Raw genomic sequence first — 27,094 nt, forward strand, 5'->3', positions numbered from 1 at the left:
GTTGTTGGTGTGGGAGGAGTGGGGTGGGAAGGTCAGGGTTATATGGGAACCTCTTATGTCTTTCAATGTAATGTTCTTTGTGAACTACTAACTTTAATTTTAAAAAAGTGTTAAAAGTAAAATTTTAAAAAAGATTAAGAAACAAAGAAAAAGCTTTTAGCTCTTCTTACCTTCCACCTTTCTCTACGGGTGTTGGAATTTTGATAGTTTTCAGTGCTGGACTACTCATTTGTCTGTCTCTGCACCCTCCCCACCCAAGTTCTTCTCTCCCAGGGTGGTTGGGTTCAACAGGCTCCCTGAGCAGTTTCCTCTCTCCTTTCTCCCTGGGGACACCTCGGTGCTAGCTGGTCTGCTCCCCGAAATTCAAAGAGGGCCTAGGTATCCAAACCCATGGAAAGGAAACCACTCTCCACCTTTCACCAGAACCCAATTGCCCCAGGAGAATGCTCCCTCCAACTGGCTGGTGGGAGTTAGGGAGTCCATGGAGGTTTTTGCCTTGAGGGTGGGGCTTAGCTCCCACCACGGTTTCCAGTCACAATGGTGAGCAACTCTCAGCTTTCCCTTGGTCTCTTTATTTCTTTGTCCAGTTCCCTCCAGATCAATGAATGCCCTGAAGCCTCCTTCTCTGTGGGTTCCCAAAACAATTCACTCCAGCAAGATTTTGCCTCTTCTCAGCCGTTTCTAGTGAAAGCCTTGGGGAGTGCCCACCTACAATGACACCATCTTCTGAGAACCTCACATTCTTCTATTTTTCACCTGCCCCAAGAAAGCTTTAAGTGTTTCACATTTAGTCCTTGAGACAACACAAGGGTTGTTGCTGACCCCATTTTTAATTGAGGAAACAGGCACAGTGAGGGGGATTGACTGGCTCGAGTCACACAGCAGAGCTGAGACTTGAAGCCAAGCAATCTGACTCCACAGCACATGTTCTTGGGACTTATTTTGCTTTCAGTGGTTTGGCTGTGACTACCAGTGGTCAGTCAAGATGGCCTTGACCTGTATCTCACAGCAAGATGAGAAAGGTTGGCCCGCGATGGTATTGAGGAACCTGGAAGGGAAAGTTTGGGGATGAACTCTGCTCCTGGGGCTTTTCAAGGGTGCCTGGCACACAGTGGCGTCTCAGCTATTACAGTGTCTGTTGGACAGCATCAGAGGGACCAAGGCAGAAAAGGGAGTGGACTCCCTGAATGTCAGAAAAGGGAACCACAGATGGAATAACTAGGAGGGGGCAGGCACATGAATGGAGCTGTTGGCAACAGCACTGAGGGGACTCTGAGTCCTGGAAGGGTGTGGCTACATCTTTTCTCCCCCTATGTTCTGGACAGGCCAAGGGACTTTGTTTCAGAGCACACGTGGCCAAGAGAAAGGGATCTGCCACTATGGGATTCCTCTTCCTGGACTCAAAATCCCAAGGCAGCCTCTTAAATCCATCCTTAACCCTGGTCCCTTTCCTGATCAAGCACCTACTATGCCTCCCTATGGCCCACTGGAGAATGTCAGTGATTGGGTTCTTGCAGAACTCACCATCATGGTGGGGCCTCTGAGGTCAACCTGCAAGGCAAGGAGGGTCTTAGGCTTGGAGGCAGCAGCTCCAATTCCAACCTGCCACCATCTCCTCTGGATACAGTCAGTCTCCAAGCGCCCCCTACTGACTCACAGGGAGGTCTGAACAGAGGAGACAGCAAAGTTTTATTCCCTTAAATCTGCCAAGGTAGATGGGTGGGGTCAGGGATGGGTCTAAGGCCCTGTGGCCGTGAATCCAGGTGAGGCTGTGTTCAGCGGCTCCACCCGCAGCCAAAGTCCACCCTCCGCGCGCAGGATCAGCTCTGGCTGCCTCCGGGGCTCTGTCTTGTCCAGCAGGATGCGGAATCGCAGCAGCGTAAGCGCCAGGACCACCTTCATCTCGGACATGGCGAATGTCTGCCCAATGCAGTTCCTGTGGGCCGGATTGGGATTTGGACAGTGCACAGGACTCCCATTTGGGCCCCCATCCCTCCTGGACCTTGTCTACTACTCCAACCTTCTCCCTCATCAGCCTGAGGGTTAGAGAGGAGGTGATAACCATGCATAGGACCCTCATGTGGACTTCCATGTCCCCTGAGCTTGACCCGGACTCCAACCCCCAATTCAGACCAACAGATGTGCAGGAGGGGCCTCTGAGCACTCCTGGGAGGCCTCCTTGAACCTCACCCAGCTTCTCTAGGTCCTTGTCCATCCTCCAAGGGATGGGAAGAGGGGTGCTGGAACTCTGGCCCCCTGAACCTCCTCTTCCCCCACAATCAGGTCTAGAAGCAGTCCTAGGCCCAGGTCACCCTTCACCCCTTCCCCACCTCAGATGCCCGGTGGTCTCACCTGGGCCCCGAAGAGAAGGGCATAAAAGCCAGAGGTGACCTCTTCTGGGTGTTTTCTGGGTTGAAGCGGGAGGGGTCATAGACCTGTGGTGGATGAGGCAGGACAGCTAAGGTTATTCTCCCAGAACAGGATGCTTTTGAGAAGCAGAAGTGTGTGTGGTGGAAGAGGTGGGTCTGGTTTCCCAAGGCAGGACCCTGGATCATCCCCCAGGTCCCTGGATGTTAAATCACTGGGGAAGGGGCAGCACCTCAGGGTTTGGCCAGACCGTCGGGTTGTGATGTGTCCCGAAAATGCTGATGACGCAGATTACACCTGTGAGAGGGAGGGAATAGTCAGGACAAGGGCCCCCAATGCCTAAGAGAACCACCTCCCTGCCCAGGAGTCTGCGTCCTGCCGTTGTGGACACCTTTGGGGATGACCCGGCCATCCGGGAGCGCGATGTCCTGGGTACAGCAGCGGGAGATGGTGGTGACTGGAGGATGCAGCCGCAGACTCTCCTTGATGCACATGGTCAGGAAGGGCAAATGGGCCAGGTCGTCCCTGTTGAGATCCCCCCACAATGACCAGGGAGCCAAGACAGGCTCCCCCAGCTCCATCTGCCCCATCAGGCCCTTCCCTTGCCTCTCTCTGACTCTCACTCTCTACAACAAAACAAATCCCTGAAAGAGCAAAGATTTGAGCATCAGAAAAGTAATGTCAGAAACACACCAGAGAAAATTCAGCCAGCTAATTTTAGAAATCATCTGAGCAAAACCAATACCCAGGAACCATTATGAAAATGTCAAAAATTTGCATGAAAATAATATATTCTCCATGAATAAGAAAATAAGATGAATGAGTAAAAGAGTAAGTACACTAAATGTTTTACTTTTATTTCACATTTATTAGAGATACTAGCTACTGCAATTAGACAAGGAAAAATGAGGAGTATAGTAATTTGAAATGTGGGAAGAAATGTAACATGGTTGGCTGACAGTTTCTTCATTATTGTAATACACAAAAGAATCCACTGGAAAATTTTCATAAATACTGAGAATTCAGTAAAGGGATGAATTTTCACCCTCTTCTTTTTGTGTGGCTCTTTAACATTTTAGTAGTTGATAAAGTTGAATGGCTCACATATTGAAAACTCTAAAATAACACTCCTATGACCCACCAAAACCCCTTTCCCTCCCCATACATTGTTGAAAATACTAATTCTTTATATATTGCTCCAGCATTACTCTTCTGCATTAAAAAAATATATATAGTAGCATACTATATACACACTACTCTGTTTCTCTTTCATCTAAGCATACTAATCTCTGCTTGTACATCTCCTGAGACTTGTGTCAAAATAGAAACTCCACTATTTCCCCATGGTTTCTTCTAGAGCTTTTAATAATTCTTTTTTAAAAAAATACATTCTCCTAGTTTGGTTACCATTAAAATAAATAAATATAAGTCATTGCTTCATATCGATATTATCTTGTTAGAAAATCTGAGAAGCAGATTATTTTTTTTCCTGATTTATCTCTAGTTGTCTCAAAAGCTTTTATTAAATGAGCCACATTTCCCACTGATATAAAATGCCAACTTTATTATTTTCTAAGTTAATGTACCACTGTATATATATTATTCATTTGCCTATACAAAAACAACCAGTTAGAAAACATAATAAAAGATGCTCATCATAACAGTATTAAAAAAAACAGATTAAATATAACAAGAAATATGAAGGTTGTTCATTCCAAATGAGCATATAAATATTATCCTCTATTGGCATTATGCAAAATATCACTAGAATATGATATTTGCCGTAATAACGAGTATCTAAGGGTTAATTAAAATACATACTTAAGATCTCTAGGTAGAAATTTCTTCACTAAAATACATTAAAGTTATTTGAATAAATGGAGATCCGTTGCACACTCTAGGACAGGGTATACTAATAGCATGAGGTAATCATTCTTCCACAAGTCAATTGCTTATTCAATTCAATCCTGGTGAAAAGCTAGCTGAATTATTCTAGGAATTTGATAAACTTCCTCTAAATTTTCTGGAAGAATAAAAGGTCATAAGGAGCTAGGTCAATTTAAAACTAAAAAGTCAAAGAAGGAAACACACTCCACCGGATATGAAGACCTATTATAAAGGTTATTAAGAAGAAATAATAAGAAGAATGAGGAGGAGGAAAAGAAGGAAGAGAAGGAGGAGGAGGAGGAGGAGAAACACTGTTTTCCTGTGCAAGAGCAGGAAAATGGATCCATGAGTGAGAGTATAAAGCTCAGAGACAGGCACATAAATAGGTGGAAACTTAACATCAAGTAAAGGAAGAGCCAAAAAGTCTTTGCTTATGCATGAATTGTTTGGTAGAATGTATTCAAACAACTGATGATGTGGAAACAAATAGAAATAGACCCTCATCTACTCCATATACTACAGGTGGAGTAGATACCTATTAGGGAAAGGTAAAACTAAAGTTAAAAAAAGATAATGTTTTAGTTTTTGTGAATTATTATGTATTTTATTTCTTATGTTTAAACCTATCATTATTATTTAATTTTCCTATACTTGTATTTGGCTATATTCTTAGCTTCATTTTTGTAGAAGTTTTGGATCACAGAAGAGTTACAGCTATGGTAGGGGAAGATCACTGGTATGGGGCATCAGTGATGGGGGAGGCATGGGAGGACGTTCACCTGGGCATACATATAAGGTATATAAATATGTTCAAATGTTCATGGGGAATTGCCACATTGGGTGGAGATGCACACAACAACAGAAAGAATATTCAATTCCCATCCTGGGGAGCTCTGCCACATTCTCTAATTAACAGCATTAATTCCACAAGTACAGGGACAATGACTAGTGAAGAAGGATAGTACTTTGATGGGCCCTTGATATTGATGACTATGCTTATAAGCCTTTACTCTTGAAGTACAACATAGCCTAGTGTGGTAGGGTGTCTAAAACTTACCTCCTGGGAGCCTCCATGTTCTACAAATGTGGCCATTCTCTAAGACAAACAACATATAAATGCATTACCTTTCCCCAGCATGGGAAATGACCCCCAGGCACCAAGGGATTACTACCAAGCCGTGGCTGGTGATGCAACTGGAAAAAGCCCTTGAATAAAAGGTGGAAAAACGTAAAGACAAATGAGATTATATGGCTAAGAGGTTTAAAAGTGAGTGGGGAAGTCATCAGAGAGGTAATGCTTATGCACATCTCAGCAGGATCTTGTAGACATCTGAAGTAGATACTATCCCAAATATAGGGGCTCCTGAAGGCTCTGGAGACACTCAGGTCATACAGTCATGGTAGGTAGCTCTGGAGTATGGTGCCTTGGCAATGGGTTATCCTTTGCTGTTTGTGCCCCAAGTGTGAGAGAGTTGCACTCAGATGTGACTTCTCTACACAGGCATCTTCTATTTTGTTTGAATCTGCAGTTGGTGCTGGAGTTGGTAGGGATATGTTCAGGACTCTCGAATTTCTGGGCTGTTCATGTGCCAGCTGGGCCCTGAGATGCAGTGCAGTTGCAATACTTACTCTCCAGTTCATTGGACTCAGCCATGACAACTAACAAGGAGGTGAGGATGGGCAACTGCCATACCAAGAAAACAAGAGAGTCTACAACTGTAAGCTAGTGAGCCCCATCCATCAGCCATATGGGATAGAATTCCCTTCTCAATTAGAGGTGGAGTGAGCATCATCATCCCAGAATCCTCAGGATTGGGGAATAAAATATCTACTAGAGTAGACTTACTGGTATTATACTATAGACTTATTGTGGCTCTAGCAATGGAAGAAATTATATCATCGATGTGGAACAGTGGCCACTGGAGGTGCAGAAGTCAGGGAAAGGGAAAAAAGGTGTAAAATGGGGGCATTTTCAGGACTTGGAATTGTCCTGAATGAAAATGCAATGACAGATACAGGACATTATATATCCTGCCATAATCTCCAGAATTGAGTGGGAGAGAGAGTAAACTATAATGTAAAGAGTAATCTATGCTGTGTAGCAATGCTTCAAAATGTGTTCATCAACTACAATGAATGTACCATGTTAATGGAAGAAGTTATTACTGTGGGGAAAAGTGGGAGGAGTGGTGATTGGGTTAAATGCAAATCCCTTATTTTTTTATGTAACATTTAATGTAATCTAAGTCTCTTTTAAAAATAAATTTAAAAAGATTTTTAAAAAGTAGATAATGTGGGGACCATGAGGTTCAAGCAGTTGGATGCTCACCTCCACATGGGAGGTCTGGGTTTGGTTCCCCAAGCCTCCCAAACAAACGAACAAAAAAAACAGACAAAGAACAACAACAAAAAAAGAGCAAGCAGACAGGGAACCATCATGGGGGGGAAGGAAGGAAAAAGAAGATAATGTGGGACATCTTTGTGGCCTAGAGGTGGGAAACAAATATTAATATCCACAAAGTTCAAACTGCAAGACCAAAATAAAATGGATAAAAATGCATCAAAATTAAGGAAATAATGGATAATGCAATGATTATGTTAATAACATTATGTTAATAATAAATATTAATTAATATTTAATAAGCAGTCAGAAGAGACATTTGGAGAAGATATTTGCAGAATATCTTACATACTGAAGGAAATCTCTCAAATCAATAAGAGAAATAACAGGAAACCCAAGAAAAAAATAGGCAAAGTATATGAACTAAGAATTCATGGGAGCTCAAATAAAGAAACTTTTAAGCATATGAAATTATGCTCAAAGTTAGTAATTATCAGAGAAAAGAAACATAAAATTATGTCATATATACCATAACATAACTTATAAAATTGTGCAGAAGAGAGTTTAAAGTACAATAAAAACTATAAAATCTATGCTTAGTGGCAATGTTTCCAGATATATTAATAAAGTTTATCAAATATACCACACTAATGAAGGAAGTTGTTAATGAAGAAAAACATGGGAGGGGTTGGCAATGGGGCATATGGGAATCCCCTATATATTTATGTAATATTTATGGAATCTAAGTATCTTTTTAAAAAATTTAAGGAAGTACAGAAGATTTGAGGAGGCAGAAGAAAAGATTGGTGAGCTTGAAGACATGGTCTCTGAAAACAGACATACAAAAGAAAAGATGAAACAAAGAATGAAAAAAATTGAACAAGGTCACAGGGAACTAAATGACATCAAGAGAGGCATAAGCATATGTGTCCTGGGTGTCCCAGAAGGAGAAAAGAAGAGAAAAGGAGCAGAAGGAATATTTGAAAGAATAATGGTAGAAAATTTCCCAACCCTATTGAAGGACATAGATATCTGTGTCCAAGAAGCACATGGTACTCCCATTTGAATAAATCTGAATAGACCAGCTGCAAGATACATACATACTAACTAGAATGCCAAATGCCAGAGACAAAGAGATAATACTGAGAGCAGAAAGAGAAAAGCAATGTATAACCTATAAAAGATAATCAATAAGTTTAAAGTGCTGATTTCTCACTAGAAACCATGGAGGCATGAAGACAGTGGTGTGATATATTTAAGATACTGCAAATGAAAAACTTCCAGCCAATAATCTTAAATCCAGCAGGTTTGTATTTCAGAAATGGGAGCAAGTTTAGAATATTCACAGATAATAGAAACTGAGAGAGTTTATAACAAAGAAACTGGCCTTGCAGTAAATACTAAAGTGTGTGCTACAGTCTGAAAAGAAAAGACAAGAGAGAGAGGCTTAGAAGAGAGTCTAGAAATGAAGACTATATCAGTAAAAGTAACTAAACTTCTCAAAAGAGTGGTGAAGCAAAATATGACAGATAAAACCAAAAGGTTATGATGCGTGAAAAAAGAACTGCATTTAGAGTAATAATATTGAATGTTAATGAATTAAACTCCCCAAAGAAAAGAAACAGACAGGTGGAATGGATAAGAAAATATGAGCCATCTATATGCTGTCTGCAAGAGTATCCCTTAGACCCAAGGATACCAACAGATTGAAAGTGAAAGTCTGGAAAAATTATTCCACACATGCACTAAATGAAAACAAAACAATAAAAAAATGGGGGAGGGTGGAATCGGATGTGGCTCAAGCAGTTGGGCCCCTGTTTACCAAATAGGAGGTCCAGGGTTCGAGGCCCAGGGCCTCTTGGTGAAAGCAAGCTAGCCCTCATGGTGAGCTGGCTGACACAGAAAGCCAGCCCACATGGGAGTGCCCTCCCATGTAGGATTACCATCCCACACAGAGTGCTGGTTGATGCTGAGAGCTAGCGCAGTAAGATGACACAACCAGAGACACAGAGGAGAGAAAATATGAAGACATAGCAGAACAGGGAGTTGAGGTAGTATAAGAGAGTGATCACCTCTCTCCCACCCCGGAAGTTCCCAGGATCAGTTCTCAGACTCGCCTAATGAGAATACAAGCAGACACAGAAGAACGCACAGTGAATAGACACACAGAGCAGACAATGGCAAGAACCAGATATAAAAGGCATTCAAACTGGAAAGGAATAAGTCGAAATTTCATTATTTGCAGATGACATGATCCTAAACATAGAAAACCCTGAGAGGTTTACAACGAATCTTCTAGAACTCATAAATGAGTTTAGTAAAGTCGCAGGTAATAAGATCAATGCACAGAAATCAGTAGCATTTCTGTACACCGATAATGGTATCGTAAATACCATTTACAATAGTCAATAAAAAAATCAAATACCTAGGAATAAATTTACCTAAAATGTAAAGAATGTATACACAGAGAACAACACAACACTGTTCAAGGAAATCAAAGAAGACCTAAATAAATGGAAGAATATTCCTTGTTCATGGATAGGAAGACTAAATATTATTAAGATGTCTATTCTTCCAAAACTGATCTACACATTCAATGCAATCCCAATAAAAATCAACACAGCCTTCTTTAAGGAACTAGAAAAACTAGCTATGAAATTTATTTGGAAAGGAAAGAGGCCACGAATAGCCAAAGACAGATTGAAAAAGAAAAATGAAATTGGAGGAATCACACTACCTGACTTCAAAACATACTACAAAGCTACAGTCATGAAAACAGCATGGTATTGGCATAAGGAGAGACACACAGACCAATGGAACCGAATTGAGAGTTCGATATAGATCCTCATATATATAGTCATATAATATTCGATAAAGCCACCAAACCCTCTCAACTGGGAGAGAATGGCCTATTCAACAAATGGTGCCTGGAGAACTGGATAGCCATATGTAGAAGAATGAAAGAGGATTACCATCTCACACCTTATACAAAAATCAACTCAAGAAGGATCAAAGACCTAAATATAAGAGCCAAGACCATAAAGAGTTTGGAAAGCAATGTAGGGAAGCATATACAAGTCCTTGTAATAGGAAATGGATTCATGAACTTCACACCAAAAGCACGAGCAGCAAAAGAACAAATAGATAAATGGGACTTCCTCAAAATCAAAGCCTTCTGCACCTCAAAGGAGTTTGTCAAGAAATTGAAAAGAGAGCCAACACAATGGGAGATAATATTTGGTAACCATATATCTTATAGGAGACTTATGACGTGCATATATAAAGAACTCCTATATCTTGAAAATAAAAAGATAAACAACCCATTTAAAAAATGGGAAAAAGATTCAAAAGACACTTCTCCAAAGAAGAAATACAAATGGTTAAAAAACACATGAAAAAATGCTCCAAATCTCTAGGTATCAGGGAAATGCAAATCAAAACTACAATGAGATACCATCTTACTCCCATAAGATAGGCAGTTATGAAAAAACAGAAGACTACAAATGCTGGAGACAATGTGGAGGAACGGGAACACTCATCCACTGCTGGTGGGAATGCAGAAGGAGCCAGCCATTCTGGAGGACAGTTTAGCAGTTTCTCAAAAAACTAGTCATAGATTTGTCATATGACCCAGCAATACCACTGCTGGGTATATACCCAGTAGAACTGAAAACAAGGACACAAACTGATATACGCACACCAATGTTCACAGAAGCATTGTTCACTATTGCCAAAAGTTGGAATCAACCCAAATGCCCATCAACAGATGAGTGGATAATTAACATGTGGTATATACATACAGTGGAATACTACTCGGCTTTAAGAATGAATGCACTACAACCACATGTGATAACATGAATGAATCTTGAGAACCTTATGTTGAGTGAAGCAACCCAGACATTGAAGGACAAATACTACATGACCTCAATGATATGAAATAAGTAAACCAAGCTGCCTCATAGAGCTAGAGACTGGATGATAGGCTTACAGAAATTTGGGGGCTAGAGGAAGGATGTAAGCTGACACCTACATGGGTGAAATCTATGATAAGCTGGAGGTAAGTATGTGTACAAGGAAGGGATAAAATGGGGGCATAGGGTTACCTTGGGTGGGGCTTTGTGGTCTTGAGGGGGGCTAGGGATGGGAGGATGGGTAATATTGCCCATGAAATTGGGGGGAGGGTGGGGTAACATACGAACATAGATTGTCAGGTATTTGGTTGAGAGTATAATGCTGAGAAAACTTTTTCAAAAATATAATAAGGAAGGTTACCAGTTTAAGATGCTTAAAGGGGATAATCTGATGCAGGACAGGCTCCTAGGGAATATGTGAATGCTCATTTTGCCAGAGTGGGTTATATCATTGGATAGAGACCCATATAATGAGAGTGAAGGTATATACCTACATCCTGGGGAGGACTGATGTTCTCAGATAGAGGAAATTGTATCTCTCCAGAGACATGGTGGCTCCCAGTGAATTAGGGCAGTTGAGCATGTCAAGCCCTCAACACTGTTGCAAGTATGTCTGAACATGGCCCTTCAAGCAATGAAGATTGACTGTCACTGTGGGCCCTAAGGGGAGGGAGAAAGAAGTATTGAATAGATGGAACCGACGTAGCTGTGAGGGCAATAGAAGTGTTCCACAAGAGTGCGCAAGGATGGATATAAAACATGTAAAATTACACCGGAAATATATAGGGGCCGATAGGCTAAAATGTAAATCATAATGTAAAACATAAGATAACTAAAAATTTAGAAAATCGTATAGTCTAAAATGTAAACTGCAATGTAAACACAAATGTTATCTTGTTTGAAAGCTATTGTCTCAATATCTGTACATCACTTTCAGTAAACATAGTATGAATATGTAAAAAAACTATTGCTGTCGAAGGGAAAAGGCTTTATGTTGGATATGTGGGAGTACTGCATATTGTATATATGAACTAGTACAATCTAAAACTCTTGTGAAGATAAGCGTAATAATTAGAAAAAAGAAAAGAAAAAGATAGGACGTAGACACTGAGGAAAAGACGTAAATAGTTGCGTGGCCAATTTGCATACAGGGCAACACTTATTGCAGTGATGGAAGGCAAAACATCAAAACAAAGCTTTTGCATTTTTAAATTTTTTGATACCCCAATTAATTTTTACCTTAATTTTTCTAAATTAATATGTATTCTATATTTAACCTTTAAACTCATCATTGTATTGCATTTTACTTTAATGGAACCTGGCAATATATTTGGCTTCACTTTTGGAGAAGTTTTGGGTCACAGAGAGGTTCAACAATGGCAGCGGAGGAATACTGGTGTGGAGTGTTATTGACAGGGGACACATGGTTGGCAGGGAGTTCTCCAGGGCATATATCCAGGGTACATAAAAATGTTTGGATATTTTCATAGTGAATACAATTAAAAACAACAACTGAGGCAGTGCTGAGTTCCTAGCCAGGGGAGCTCTATCACATTCCCTAAAGGAACAGGAACAATCCCCCAAGTTAATGACAAAGACCAAAACAGAATGAAGGTCCAACAATGAGCCCTTGATAGTAATGACTATGCTGTGAGCCTGTGCACCTGAAATAAGAACAAGGCCTAGAACTGCAGGATGCCTAAGAGTTACCTCCTGAGAGCCTCCATGTTGCTCAAATGTGGCCAGTCTCAAAGCCAAACTCAGCACATAAATGCGTTGCCTTCCCCCAAGCGTGGGACATGACTCCTGGGGATGAGCCTCCCTGGTGCCGAGGGATTACTACCAAGTACCAGCTGATGATGTAACTAGAAAATAACCTTGAATAAAAGGGTCAACTCGGACCAGCAGAATATCTTAGTCTACATATAATACCAGGAGTTAAAAATGCTTTTTGACCTGAATAAAAGGGGGAAATGGAAAGGAGAAATGAGTTTATATGGCTACGAGTCTCCAAAAAGAGCCAGGAGGTTATCAGAGGGGTTGCCCTTATGCACACCTGAGCAGAGTCCCAGAGACAGATAAAGTAGATACAACTCCAGGTGTTGATTCTTATGAGGGGTACAGAGACCCACAGGTTCTATGGTCATGGCAGATGGAGTTCAGTGCCATGTCAGTTGGCCCTACTTTGCAGTTGGTGTTTCTGTGTGATTGAGCTGGACTGAGATGTGATCTTTGTTCACAACTATAATGTAAACCATTATCCATGTGGTGTAGCAGTGCTCAAAAATGTATTCACCAAATGCAATGAATGTTCCATGATGATGAAAGAGGTTGTTGATGTGGAAGGAATGGGGTGAGGGGGGTGGGGGGTATACGGGGACCTCATATTTTTTTAATGTAACATTAAAAAAATTAATAAGACAAAAAATTAAAAAAAGAAATAGAAAAAAAATAGAAAAAAATAAAGAAAACACAAAAACTGTAAAACTTAAAAAAAAAAAGGCTTTGGTCACTCCTGGTTTACGCAATTGGCTGCATTCCCTCCCTCTTTTCCTCTATCTCACCCTCTCCCTCTCTCCTTGCCTTTGTCTCTTCAGCCTAAAGCACTGTTCCTGATTGTACTTAAATGGCTACTGATAATCATTCAAGGTCTTAGCTGCTATCTCTTCTCTGCCTCCACCACCATCCCGGGGTTTCATCAATTTCTTTCAGTGTTAGAACCGCCTATGTGAATTGGGAGTCCCTTGATATGGGAATGCTCTCCCACCGGGCTGGGAGCACCTAGAAGGCTGAAACCAAGTCTTGATCCTTCCTGGACCAGATTGAGGCTGTGAGCAGAGGTGAGTATAAGCAGAATGCAAGACAGATGGATGATGGAAGGGTTTGTCAGCAAGAGATGGAAACCTCTTACTTAGAGGACTACTAAGAATGCCTGGACTAGTCAATATGGTAGGGATTATGTAGCAGAAGATGAGCAAATATTCAGTAAAGTGAAGATCTTCAGAAAACTGTGATCTCAGGGGAGAAAAGCAAGGGAGGAAAGGAGAAGCTCATTTACTGACCATGTCCTAACCAAATTCTGCCCTTACATATTGCTGCTAAATCTCCCAGATCCCTGGGGATTGAAGACTGGTCCCATGTTAGAGGAAGAAATTCAGTCGTGGAGAGAAGATATGACCCTTTTTGATAACTCAGCAAATTAATAGAGGGGTGATGATTCAAAAGCAGATCTTTCTCACCCCAAAGCTGGACCTTCTCCAGGACAGGTTGGGTACCGGGGCCTGTCACTAAGTTCTCCTCCTAGTTCCACTAATCAATAATGGAAGAATCAATAAAAACATCTTCATCTGTCCCCATCTGGAGAGCAGAGCCAACGAGAGGGACGAGGGAGAGGCCATGAGATCATGCACTCACCATTCAATCTCCTCTGACCCGCGGTCCCTCAGGAGCTCTTGCACCTCCTGCCGGCAGCGCTCCTGGTACTCTGGGTATTTTGCAAGGTTGTACAGGACCCAGGAGAGGCCACTAGCTGTAGTGTCATGGCCTGAGGGGTACAGTCAGGCAGTCTTGAGTCTCTGGGTTGATTCAAAACCAGAGGGCGGACAACTCCCTGACATGGAGCCTTCAAGGAGGATAGGAAAGCACAGTGCAGGATAGAGTGGTCCAGGGTCCACCCACCAAACCGTTGGGCTGGAGGGACCCCTGTTCCTACCATGATCCCGTGCTCAGACCCTCACCCTCAAACATGAAGGTGTCAGCCTCCGCTCGGATGTCCTCGTCTGACAGTTCTTTCCCATCTTCATCCTGGAGAAAATGCAAGAAGATTCCATTATCACTCCAGCTCTGAGAGCCTCCCACCCTAACCGAGACACTGTCTGAAGATGCGTCATCCATTCAGAAACTCAAGTACCCTGCACTCCTAGAACCTACCTTCTTCACTATTCCCACAGCCCCCACGCCAAATTCCACCTCACTGTGTCTTTGTCTCTTGTTTTGGCACTAATGGGAAGAATCAATGCTCCGTGAGTATTTTCATGTTTCTGCATAATGAGAGCTCTCTAAGAAACAAAATCCTGGCAATCTGGGTTATGAGATGATTCATTGGCAGCATGCCTTAGAATTTACAAATTGTGCCTTGCTCAAGAGACATTTGCTCACATTTTAAGATAATGAATCTCTCTTGTCCTCAAACACCTCACATGGCTCTCCAGTGCTCTCTGGTTTGAATCTGGGTTCTTCGATCTAACATTTGAAATCAAGATCCTGTCTGCCTCTCTTTTTGGTCTTTATTTTTTTAATATTACATTAAAAAAATATGAGGTCCCATATACCCTCCACCCCCTTCACCCCACTCCTCCCCCCATAACAACAACCTCCTCAATCATCATGAGACATTCATTGCATTTGGCGAATACATCTCTGAGCACCGCTGCACCTCATGGTCAATGGTCCACATCATAGCCCACACTCTCCCACAGGCCACACAGTGGGCCATTTTGATACCTGTCTGCCTGTTGAATTCAGATTGCAAGGGAGCCCACCTTTGCCAGCAGGAGTACATCGATGAAGTCCAAAGTTTTGGTTCTGGCCTTTGCCATGAGGAACTCGTCAGCAGCCTGATCAGGGAGGGTTCGGCGCCGCTCCTGGATGACAGCATTTGTGAAGTCGTGCACCAGGCGGCAGGCCTTGTGGAAGCGCCGCCCATCGGATGTGAGGTGGTACAGGAAGTCCGAGTACAGGAAGATCTGTTGGTTCCGTCTCGCCACGAGGGCACTGAGCTCCAAGATGGCGGTGATATATTTGCTGGGCTTCCTAGAGGAGGAGGACGTAAAGGGAAGCAACAGTTTAACACCCATGAAGGCGAAGGAGCATCTCCTACCCAGAATCTGGGAGCTACCTCCTACCAGGATTGTGAGCATCCAGGAAAAGATTGCCTCAGAGGTACATGGTGGGGATCACCCAGATGTGTGCCTCTCCAAAACTTCTTCTATCCCTGCATCCACATCTCAGTGAGCTATCTCTCAATAATCATGTCGTCAGGGCAGAGTTTGAGGTACATGACTCTCTCCTCCTGCCCAATATCCATCCTGTCCCTTCTCCTTCTTCAACCTCTCAGTCCATCCCAGGCATCATCTTCTGTGGGTCCATAGGCTCGGCCTTTTTCTCTTCTCTTCATGTTCAATGTCAACACAACAGTCAAACATTAGACCTACAAAGAGTTGGATCTCCAAATCTCTGCTTGGGTTGCACTCCTCATCTGCTCATCTCCTTCCATAGCTTCTTAGAAACTGGAGGATTAATTCCTACACTGCTGCCTGGATTTTGAAAGCCCTTAAGATTTAGCCCCTGTCTACCTCTCCAACCCCATTTCCATGGTACCTTATTACTCTGCTCATCCTGGTCTCCTTGCCTTTACTCTAATATTTTCACTACCTGGAAGTCCCTCTGTTTCTCTCTCCCCTCCCTTGTCCTTCAGTGCTCTCCTGTGACCCTCCTCCTCCTCCTCCCCCTCCTCCCCCTCCTCCTCCTCCTCCAGGAAAACCCTTTTGACTGCCATATTCACTTCTCTCTCTCTCCCACCTACTCCCTTGCATGAATGCACCAAGTTCTCACTCCTGGCAGTGGCTGTTGAAGCTGAAGACGCATTTCTGAAGACTGTCCAGGGTCATGAGGCTAATGTGCTCAAACATGTCCAGACGAGCACTGCCCTCCAAGGCCAGCCGCTTCCACTTGTCCTGGCCAGAGAGAGGAGGAGAAATGAGGCTAGTCCTTATGTGCCCTGAGCCCACTCCCTGGCTTCACCTTTCAGGTTGGAATCTACTCAGAACGCAGCCTCCTGGTCCTTCACCCCAGGCACCCACTTTCAGGGACAATCTGGCTTAAGTGAGAGTGGAAGCTGTCACTGATAGGACATGAAATTTTCACGTATGGGAGTCAGGAGATGTGGTTTCAAGTTCCAACTCTGCCTTCTGTGCTTTTAAGTCCTAAATCAAGTCATTTTCCCCTGTGTAACAGCTCTTTCATAACAGTTGAGATGAACTTTTTCCATGTCAGATAAAGCAGATCATATACTAGTGAATGACTCTGGGCAGGCTCCTTAACTGCCCTGAGCCTTAGTTTAATAATTTTATTAGGGTGAAGAAAGATCATCTCTTGCACAAAGAATTGAGAAAATTAAATTAGACAGCATGTATCTTAGAATGGTTTTCTGACATATAGTAAGTACTTAATAAATATTATCTTCCATTATCTTCATCATCATCACCATAGTTGTGGACTGATTACAAAAATATCCCCTATGTTGGGAGATGCAGGCTTTCATGGGCCATATGAATCACTTTACATTCTTCCTAGAAATGGTAAGAATTCAAGGACCTGTCACTATTTACCTGGACCATTTCTCAGAGTTGTGTTTGCAGTGAGCAATCTTGAGGGATGAGGTAATGCCTTCCCTTGGACAAAAATCAGGCATGCTTCTCTTTCCTACGAAAGTTGTAGATTACCCTAAAATTAGTGTTCCTACCCTCTGATGCAATGGTCAGCAGGTGCAGACATCCAATACACCTATCTGTGTCATCCCTATGAGGCTTGGGTGGCTTGGGGAAAGAGTCAAAACCAACATGAAGCATACATTGTGCCTTGAATAGTAAACTTTGATTTTGACCCAAGAGTCTTGTGTTCTGGAAGAATTCTTGGAAGAGTCACAAACTAACTTATCAGATTATAAGTAGGGAAAATCACAGACAGTTCACATATTTTTTTCACCAATGCTTCTTCTTACCGTATATCCATTGTCTTTGCAATGTGACTCGACTGCAACTTCCCCACCTTGTGGTCCTAACTTCCCCACCTTGTGATCCTATCCTGGTCTTGTGGCTTTCTTTGTTTAAGCGAATGCAGTGAAAGTGATGAATAATTCTAAACCTAGGTTTCCAGAGGCTTTGCAAATTTATCTCAATACCTTTTAGCCAGGCCTCTGCCATGTGTGCAAGCCTGAGTTGCCTGTTGAATCATGAATAATCACAAGAAGAAAAGTGCAGTGCACCCAGCAGAGACCATTCTAGGTCATCCTGAGTGAACCAAGACCGAAGCATATGTGAAAGGCAAGTTGGACAATCAGACCTGCCTACCTGACCCACAGCTGATCACAGGTGCATGAATGAAGCCACCCACGTCCAGGAGAGCCAGCCAACTCACCCATAGACTTCTCGCTATAATTAACTCTTACATTTTAAACCAAAGAGTTTTGAAGGAGTTACTCAGCAATAGCTACTATGTAGTATTCATCATTATCATTAACACTGTCTTGGGATTGCAAGGATTCTGGTAGGGAGCCTAGAAACCAACACCTTCTGATCACCTACTATGTGTGAGGGACATGTTTCCATTAAGTTTCTTGACCACACTTCAGGATGGAGATCATTATCCACATTTTGGAATAAGTAAACTGAGGCACAGAGAGAAATAACCATAGTCTCAAAGTCATGCAACAGAGCCAAGACTCCAGACCAGATGCATCTGAAGTCGTTCCCACTTAAAGCTAGTTCATCAGAGACTCCAGGCTCAAGGGACTCACGTGCATGATGTTCGTGCTCTCATTGAAAATCTTTGTATAGGGCTTCAGGATGTTGAAGTGGAAGGCAGGGGTCAGCATGCGACGGTGGCGGCTCCACTTGTTGCCATTACTCAGCAGGAGCCCATCCCCTAGAAGAGGCAGCCATGGGCATCAGGTGAGGGTACCCCTTGCCCTGACCCCCATGACTGACCAAATTCCTTTTGGCTGCAATTACTCACCTAGCCAGGGCTTCAGGAATGGGTAGAAGACCATGTCTTTGGGTGCAATGGTGGCTGGCACATGAGATGGGTCATCAGGAGCCATGCAAGGGATAAGAGGGGTCACAGGTGGGGGGTATGCCCTTACATCAAGTCCAGCACTGCAGGAGTGGGGCCATGCAGAGAGCAAGCAGACAGCAGAGGGAGGTGAGGGGAAACAGAACAGGCTGCAGTTGCAGAGTGTAGGAAAGGTAGAACCCACAGACAAGCTTCTGCATGCTTAGACACACTGACATGGATCAACATGCCACATTACACCATGACATGTCTGTTCCACAGTCCAATGTGTTCTGAAACACCTGAGCACAGCGAACACTCTACAAAAGGTTTCTTGTGGACATAGGACATCCCAGCCATCCCAGCATCAATTGACATCTCCAGATATAGACCTTGACATCTCACAGGGCCACAACATACATGGGATACACTAAAATATACACAGCATAACAAAACATTCTTTTACATGGCCTGGAGACCATCTGACATGACCTCATCTTGCCCCACAGTTGTGCCCCAGTCATAATATGCATATGGCCTTGTTCATGTCCCAAAATGGACGAGATGTGATCCAGGCATACCTTATACCTTCCTCAAACATGATTCAAATAAGGTCACAGACATTTCTCAGAGACCCTGGGAGCCAGACACATTTCAGCATTGACCTCAAACAAGACATAAATGTCACTCAGATGTGACAAGGCAGAGAAACAGATGATCCTAAACAGCATCTTTGCCAAGATCCAGACAGACATGGACATGGCCCAAATGTCTGTGGCCACAGCTGATCCCTGGACATGACAGACCATACATGTGTGCTCCCAGGTGTAAGCACACACTTGAAGTGATCAGGTGTGGTTACACAGCAGTTGTCACACAGACATGCCCAGATAAGAACAGAAAATCCTGGGGATCTGACACCTGATGGTTCAGGCGGGCAGGGGGCAGCAGCACCCCTGCATCACCCACCCAGTTGAAGGGAGCACAGAGACCATAGCCGTAGGAGGCTGAGGGCAGAGGGATGTCTGCATAGGGTGAAATGGACAGATTTGATGAAGGTGGGGTAGAAGGTGCAGATGACCATGTGACATGGCCCCACCCACCAGCAGCACACCTCTCCATAGGTGCTCACCAGACCCTGTTTATAGATTTCCAAGCTTCGAATCTGGGGAGAAACAAAGACCAATTCCACACCTTTCCAGGCTGCTGGAGAGAAGCACCTGAAGGCAGAGACCAAGACCTAAGCTCCGGGGAACAGCCAAGTGCTCACTCTCCACACCAGACCTCCTCATGGATCCCAGAGCCTGACACACAGCAATTCAGGGTCCCTCAAGTACAGGAGCAGAAAAAGCCTTTCTCCATTTTGGTCCCCAAATATCATCTTTACCTTGGTTCTCCTCTCATCTCCATTTTCCCAATAAGGAAATGGAAGTTGTGATGAAGTCACTTGTGCAGAATCTTTCAAATAACAAGTGGGGAGCCTTAGACCCAAGCAAAGCTATGTCTGAATTCACGACCTGCATTCTTAATATTCAAGTTGCTTTGTGCCCTTGATATTCAAGTTATTTTGTGCTTGAGAGGCCCAAGTCCAAGAGTGGGGAATCAGAATTGTGAGATTGACTCAGGAAATGGCCTTGTGACTCAGGCAGAACACTGAAAGTAAATCCAGGTCATTTGTGGGAATGGGGACTTGGCAGAGCTTTCCTATCAGAATTGAGCTTCTGGGATTTATTCTTTACGAGGAAAGAGCTGCCTTCAAAGTAAGACTGAGTCAGAGAAAAGTGGAACTAAGAGATGGAGACAAATTCCTAATAACATCATTTGAATTCTGCATCCAACTGTACTGGATGATAACTCTTCCTGGACTTTTCAGTTAATGTATATTGTTACTGGGGTTACTCCTCAGAAATGAGAGAGAATAGGGTCCTTCCAAGAGTCAACCACTACCACCACCCACAGCACTGCCCTGTCCCCAGTGTAAAATTCCTACTCATTGTTCCAGACCTTGTTCCAGCAACCTCTCCTCCAGGAAGCTTTCCATCTTGCCCAGCAGAAACCTGGCTCCTCCTCTGGGCTGGCCCAGCCCATTTCTCTGTCTCTCCATCCCCATTCCTGAACACGCAGTGTTGAGGGTCTCCCTATCTAGATCCATCTCCCCAACACTGGGGGTTCTTCCAGAACAGGGTTTTGGGTAGAGGTCTCTTGGGGCCACAGTGGTCCAGTGGGTCCACCGTGGAGCTGATGGTGAGATAAAGGTTGGTGAAATAGAAAGATGGCTGAGAGAGAAGAGGGGAAGAGGGACCCCTGCAGAGGACCTCAAAGCTTGAGATAAAGGAGCATAATACTGTTGAAGCCCCACAGCATCCATCACCACAAGCTCTGCATGGGTACCTGAGATGTTGGTGACACACCGGACGATATCAGGATGCCACATAATAACAATGGGGAGGAGGGGCCCCAACCAGCTCACAAAACCTTGGGGGTAGGTGGCCACCAGCTCTTCCAGTATGATCAAGCCCTGCTCTGTGGGTTTGACCTGAAAGCAATTGTGTGCAGTCACCTCCTAAGAGAAGGCACCTGCAGGTCCCCACCTCCCCATGCCCTGGCCCAGCCTCTTTCAGTGGTGCAATCACTGTAGGGATTCTGTAGTGATGGAGGGTCTCAAGTGTCCTTGAGGCCAGAAGGCCCTGGTGTCTCCAGATCCCAGGGGCATGACCCAGGGAGATGGAAAATACACCTTCTTTGCTCACTGAGAGGAAAAGCTTGGGACACAGTGGGTGGGGAAAGCCTGGTGTAGGAAGGCAGGGGAAAAGGGACTGTGGGGAGAGCCCACGGGGGGGGGGGGTGCTTGTGAGAGAAGGCCATAGTGGAGACCCTGATGGTGGATCCCTGGGTGAAGAGCCCTTAAGGGGGGTTCTGTAGAGATTTGCCTTGGGGGCCGGCCGTGGGAAGGAATGTAGTGAGAAAGGCATGAGGGAGGGCATGCGGGGTGAGCTCATTGAAGAGGCCCTCCAGGGAGAACCTGTATGGAGGTCCCCATGGGGTTCCTCCCCCGGAGGAGGGTCTACAGATGGGGCACATTGAGCCTTAGAAGTCTCCCTCACCTAGGATGGTCATGAACTCTATCAGAATAGTACTCCCACCTGGAGCACCACCAGCCCACCAGGCTGGGTGCACTGTATCTCCATGTATTTTCTCCCTGAACCTACAGACATGCCTAACAAGGGGCCATTCACAAATAAACAATCTGAGGCTGTGTTCCCCGAAGGTGTGCGGCAGGGGCTGGTTCCAGACGAACTATCTTTCCTGGTCCCATGGAATATTCCATCGTACCTGATACCCAAGATCCTCTTAACAGGTAGACACAAGTCACTCTCCTTTCTGTACTCTGTTACCTGCTCCCCACGGATATTGGGGAGAAGATTCAATGTGCTAGGTGAAACTGGTCCATGAGAGGGAGTGACTAGGGTAAGGTCACACAGGAAGAGGGGTGGGAGGAGGGGAGGATGTAGATCGGCCTCCAAGGCCAAGGAGGGAGGAAGAATTGCAATAAATTTATGAGGCCTCAGGGAATTCCAAGATTCAGAATCTCAGGATACCTTCAGGAAGAGCTTGGGCTCCTCACCCCTGTCCTGAAGTTGGCTTGGGAAGCCCATTCCCAAGCTGTAGTTCTCCTTTGGACATTGGGGGAAGTGATCCACTGTGCACACACTAGAATTGGACTGAGGAAGGGAGCAGCCTGGTGCTCCTCCCTTTGCCTTGGAATACTCATGGAGGTGATGGTCAGCTGAACCTCTAGGATGTCAACATTTGTTGAGCACCTACTGTATGAGAGCTCTTAGGCTGAGCACTGTGGAGAGAGCACTTGCCCAACCCCCAGTCTAATGGGAGAGATAGATGATTAATGACAAATTATATAATTAACCATTTAAGTACAAGTGGGAGCAGGGCCAAGTCAGAGATCAAGACTGGGGAGGCAAGGACGGCATCTGAAAGGGGACATGGTCAAATTTTATCCAGGTTGGGAAATGGGACTCATTGGTAATTCTTGGGTGGGGGGGGCAAGGTGAGAAGAGGAAGGTGCCCAGGAGGGATGGGTGGGGAGACACACCCTCTCTAGCCCAGCTGTGCCCCGACGGCTCAGAGAACATTAGACTCTGCCCTGAGGTGCACTGAGAGCAGACCCTGGACTGTGCCATGGGGAAGGCTCCATGTTCAGGGTGGAGCCTGGGGGCAGGGAAGGACAAGGGCTCCACACAGCCTGCCCTGGAAACCCCCAGGGAAGACAGGGGGGATTAATGTGGGGAAGACAGGCAGGAAAGTGATCCCAAGCAGGCTGGGGGGTAAGAATGAGAGAATGGCCTCAGGACATGGGGTCCACAGAGGAGGAGAGAGATGGACCTGCAGGGTAGGTGAGGAAAGAGGGGTTCCCCTTGGACTCCTTTCCATGTTTGTACCCTAGACTACATCCAGTTCCCCATTTCTCAGCACCCTAAGCCCCATTCCTGACCCCTTGGGAGTTCCAACCCTGCTTCTGGTTCACACTCACCAGACCCAGGTGGCCCCAGAACCAGTTCCTCCTCGGGGGCTGCTGGAAACGTCGCAGGCGGCGGCACTTGTCATAGAAGGTGTAAGACCACGCCAGGGCACGGGCCAGGAGCCAGGAGACCCCGATCAGCAGCAGGAACAGCCATAGGGAGTGGGCCATGGGACCAGGTCCCAGCCAGGACAGACTCAGGAGCTGCATCCTGGAGGGAAGCAGGCACAGAGGGTGAGCTCTGAGGGCAAGGAAAAGGGGTGGTGAGGGTGTGCTTGTAGGGAGAGAGGGGTGCACAAAGTAGAGGCAGAGGGCCAAGGAGGGGAGCAGCAGGACAAAGAATGGGGTTGAATAGAAAGGGGGAGAGATGGGATGAGGAATGGAAGCAAGGATGGGTAGAGAGATGGAGCCTGGGAGGGAGACAAGGAAAGGGGAATTTAGAGGGACTGGGATGGGAATTGGGGGGGGGGGTAGGGATGGGAGATGGACAAGTAAGGGAGGAACAGAGCTGGCTGGAGTCCAGAAAGGCCCAATTGGGCTAGCAGGCAGAGGGAAGAGATTGGAGGGGCAGTTACCCAATAATCCCATTGTGCTGCACCAGCACCCTCACCCTCCCAACAGGGATATCCCAAACCTGTCACCCCAGGTTGGCACCTCCTGTCAGAAGAGGCTTGTCCAGGACAACCGTCTCCTGCCTCCTCATGAGATGACTTTGCCCCTAGTCCCTGAGCTAAGTTGGTCTGGGAGGGACAGGGCTAAGCTGGCCAATTCCCACTGGCCTGCCTGCCTCTTCCCCTGCCTGGCCTACTGCCCAAATTAGGGGGAGGGGCAAGGGGCTGAGGTTCAAGACTGGCTGAGGCTCTAGTTGAGAGTCACACAGTGTGGGCAGCACCTCCCACCATGGGTGGGGAACAGCTGGGTGTAGAGGGACAAAGGTCCCTGGGGCCCCAAATTTACAACTTGCCCTTTGCGCTTCAAAGGCAGGGTGTGGCAGGGAAAAGCAGGCATTAAAGGGCTAGGTGAGCATTGCTAGGCTAACTCCTTTACATGAAATGCCTCCCAGCCTGTGGGCCAGAGTCAAGCAGGAACTGGTGGGACAGCCTGGTAGGAGTTCAACATGAACTCAAGCCAGTCCACAAAGAAAGAATCCAGGGATCAGATTCTGGGCGTAAAAGACACAGGTAGGACAACTCCAAGTCCCAAAACTGCCACCACATCACATCTCTTCCTCCCACTCCCTACTCCCAGCAGCCACCATGGCCACTTTCTCCACACCAATGCCACATTTTCTTCGATTACTAATCACCACAGTTCATGAATAGAATATCAGTAAGTCCACTCTAATTCATACTCTATTCCTCCATCCTGTGGGCCTTGGAATGGTTGTGTTCATTCCAAATCTGTATCAAGAGGGGGCTTAGATTCCACATGGATGTTGGATGCAATCCTGCTTTCAGCTGTAGGCACTCATGGCTCCCTGGTGTGGTGGTTGACATTCTTCACCTCCATGTTAGCTGAGTGGGGTAAGTCCAATAAACCAGAGTGTAGGATTTGCAAGTCTGTTGAGGCTCAGGGCCTGGCTATCACATGGACAGTCCAGAGATTCAGGTCCCCTAGGTGTACATCAAACCCCAGTATCAATTACAGTTCCAGTAAAAGTAACAGGAGAGACTGTGGACAAAGATCATATCTGAGGCCAGCTCCATCATACAGAAACACAAATTCCAAAGTAGGGCCAACTGACATGGCACTGAACTCCATCTGCCATGACCATAGAAACTGTGGGTCCCTGTAGCCCTCAGAAGAACCAATACTCAGGGTTGTATCTACTTTTATCTGTCTCTGGGACTCTGCTCAGGTGTGCATAAGGGCAACCCTCTGATAACCTCCCAGCTCTTTTTGGAGACTCATAGCCATATAAACTCATTTGTCCTTTCCATTTCCCCCTTTTATTCAGGTCAAAAAACATTTTTAACTCCTGGTATTATATGTAGACTGAGATATTCTGCTGGTCCGAGTTGATCCTTTTATTCAAGGACATTTTCTAGTTACATCATTAGCTGGTATTTGGCAGTAATCCCTCAGCACCAGGGAGGCTCATCCCCGGGAGTCATGCCCCATGCTGGGGGGAAGGCAACACTTTTACACACTGAGTTTGGCTTCAAGACTGGCCACATTTGCTTTCCAAGGTCTTTATGTTCTTTGTTCTTACATTTAGGTCTTTGATCCATGTTGAGTTGATTTTTGTATAAGGTATGAGTTGGTAATCCTCTTTCATTCTTTTCCATATAGATATCCAGTTCCCCTGGCACCATTTGTTGAAGAGGCCATCCTTTCCCATTTGGGAGGGTTTCGTGGCCTTGTCAAATACCATATGGCTGTATATATGAGGGTGTATATCAGAACACTCAATTTGGTTCCATTGGTCTGTGTGTCTATCCTTGTGCCAATACCATGCCATATTCACTACTGTAACTTTGTAGTATATATATATTTTTAATTATTTATTTATTTTTAAAACTTACATTCAGAAAATATGAGGTCCCATTCAACCCCACGGCCCCCACCCCCCACTGACCCCACAGCAACACTCTCTCCCATCATCGTGACACATCCATTGCACCTGGAAAGTACATCTCTGAGCATCACTGCACCCCATAGTCAATGGTCCACATCATAACCCACACTCTCCCACGTTCCATCCAGTGGGCCCTGGGGGGATCTACAATGTCCCGTAATTGTCCGTGAAGCACCACCCAGGACAACTCCACGTCCCGAAAACGCCTCCACATCTCATCTCTTCCTCCCATTCCCCAAACCCAGCAGCCACCATGGCTACCCTTCCCACACCCATTCCACATTTTCTCTGTGGACATTGGATTGATTGTGTCCATTGCACATCTATGTCAAGTGGGGGCTTAGATTCCACATGGATACTGGATGCACTCCTCCTGCTTTCAGTTGTAGACACTCTAGGCTCCATGGTGTGGTGGTTGACCTTCTTCAACTCCATGTTAGCTGAGTGGGTTAAGTCCAATAAATCAAAGTGTAGGAGCTGAAGTCTGTTGAGGCTCTGGGCCTGGGTGTCTTATTATCAGTCCAGAGATTCAGAACCCCTAAATATATCTAAAACCCCAGCACCAACTACAATTCCATTAAAGTAGCATGCAAGTCTTGTTAAGAGAGATCCCCTCTGAGTCCAGTTCCATCATGCAGAAACACCAGCTCCAAAGAAGGGCCATCTGCCATGGCAGTGAACCCCATCTGCCATGAGCATAGGACCCGTGGGTCTCTTTATCCCTCAAAAGAACCAATACCTGGGGTTGTATCTACTTTATCTGTCTCTCAGACTCTGCTCAGTTGTGCATAAGGGCATTCCTTCTGACAACCTCCAGACTCTTTTTTAGAGACTCATAGCCTTATATTCTCATTTCTCCTTTCCGTTTCCCCCTTACATTAGGTTAAACAGCATTTTGAAGTCATGTGATTATATGTAGACAGGGATATTCTGCTGATCCGTATTGAACCTTTAATTCAAAGTCATTTTCTAGTTGCATCTTCTGGTATGTGGTAGTGATCCCTCGGTGCCAGGGAGGATCATCCCCGGGTGTCATGTCCCACGCTGGGGGGAATGCACTGCATCTACATGCTGAGTTTGGCTGTGAGAGTGGCCACATTTGAGTAACATTTGAGAAACTCCCAGGCACAGTGCTACTCTAGGCTTATTCTTATTGCAAGTGTATAGGCTCAAAAGCATAGCCATTAGTATCAGGAGCCCACTCTTGGGCCCTCCTTCCTTCCTGGTTCTTGCCGTTGCACCTGGGGGACTGCTGCTGCTCCCCTAGGGTCCACGACAGTGACCCCCCGGCCAGGGGCCCAGTACCCCCCAAGCTGTTGTTTTTAATTGTTTCCACTATGAGTATATCTAGACATTACTATATACCTGGGCATATGCCCTGTATAACTCCCTGTCAACCATATATATCCTGTCAACATCCTATATCAGTATTCCTCCGCTGCCATTGTTGAACCACTCTGTGATCCAAAACTTCCTGTAAAGTGAATCCCAACCTAATGTCAGCTTCACAAGAGTCTTAGATCACCAAAATTCATATATAAAATATACAGTACTTCCCCAGATTCACCATAAAACCTTTTCCCTTCCACAGAGATATTCACTTAACTTGTTCGTATCATATTTCCTGAAACTGATGTACAGAT

The 27,094-nt window shown here is 45.1% G+C and overlaps 1 protein-coding gene across 2 annotated transcripts; it reads right to left on the minus strand.

The window, feature by feature from the left end:
* Positions 1-1,672: 1,672 nt before the first annotated feature.
* LOC101415494 (cytochrome P450 4F2-like) lies at positions 1,673-23,667 on the minus strand. Of its 2 annotated transcripts, none has more exons than XM_058292539.2 (13): positions 23,528-23,667; positions 22,886-23,084; positions 20,728-20,872; positions 18,301-18,354; positions 18,083-18,210; positions 16,120-16,241; positions 15,048-15,318; positions 14,244-14,310; positions 13,921-14,050; positions 2,759-2,892; positions 2,600-2,664; positions 2,353-2,435; positions 1,673-1,936 (listed from the first exon to the last, which is right to left on the minus strand). In XM_058292539.2, the coding sequence occupies exons 2-13, from the start codon at positions 23,081-23,083 to the stop codon at positions 1,738-1,740; spliced, it is 1,596 nt and encodes a 531-aa protein (XP_058148522.1). In that variant the 5' UTR covers position 23,084; positions 23,528-23,667; the 3' UTR covers positions 1,673-1,737. The 2 variants fall into 2 exon arrangements, with proteins under 2 accessions (XP_058148522.1, XP_058148523.1); XM_058292540.2 differs by having other exon boundaries at positions 23,508-23,667.
* Positions 23,668-27,094: the final 3,427 nt, after the last annotated feature.

Source organism: Dasypus novemcinctus, unplaced genomic scaffold (assembly GCF_030445035.2).
Source record: "Dasypus novemcinctus isolate mDasNov1 unplaced genomic scaffold, mDasNov1.1.hap2 scaffold_124, whole genome shotgun sequence".
Taxonomy (NCBI): domain Eukaryota; kingdom Metazoa; phylum Chordata; class Mammalia; order Cingulata; family Dasypodidae; genus Dasypus; species Dasypus novemcinctus.

Bases quoted from the DNA above. Each gene is read 5' to 3' on its own strand.
- LOC101415494 (XM_058292539.2), bottom strand. From the start codon at position 23,083: ATGCAGCTCCTGAGTCTGTCCTGGCTGGGACCTGGTCCCATGGCCCAC. The intron at 18,355-20,727 runs GTACCCATGCAG...CTCATGTGCCAG, and splicing joins GTGTGTCACCAACATCTCAG to CCACCATTGCACCCAAAGAC. The intron at 1,937-2,352 runs GTGAGACCACCG...TCCGGCCCACAG, and splicing joins CCCTTCTCTTCGGGGCCCAG to GAACTGCATTGGGCAGACAT.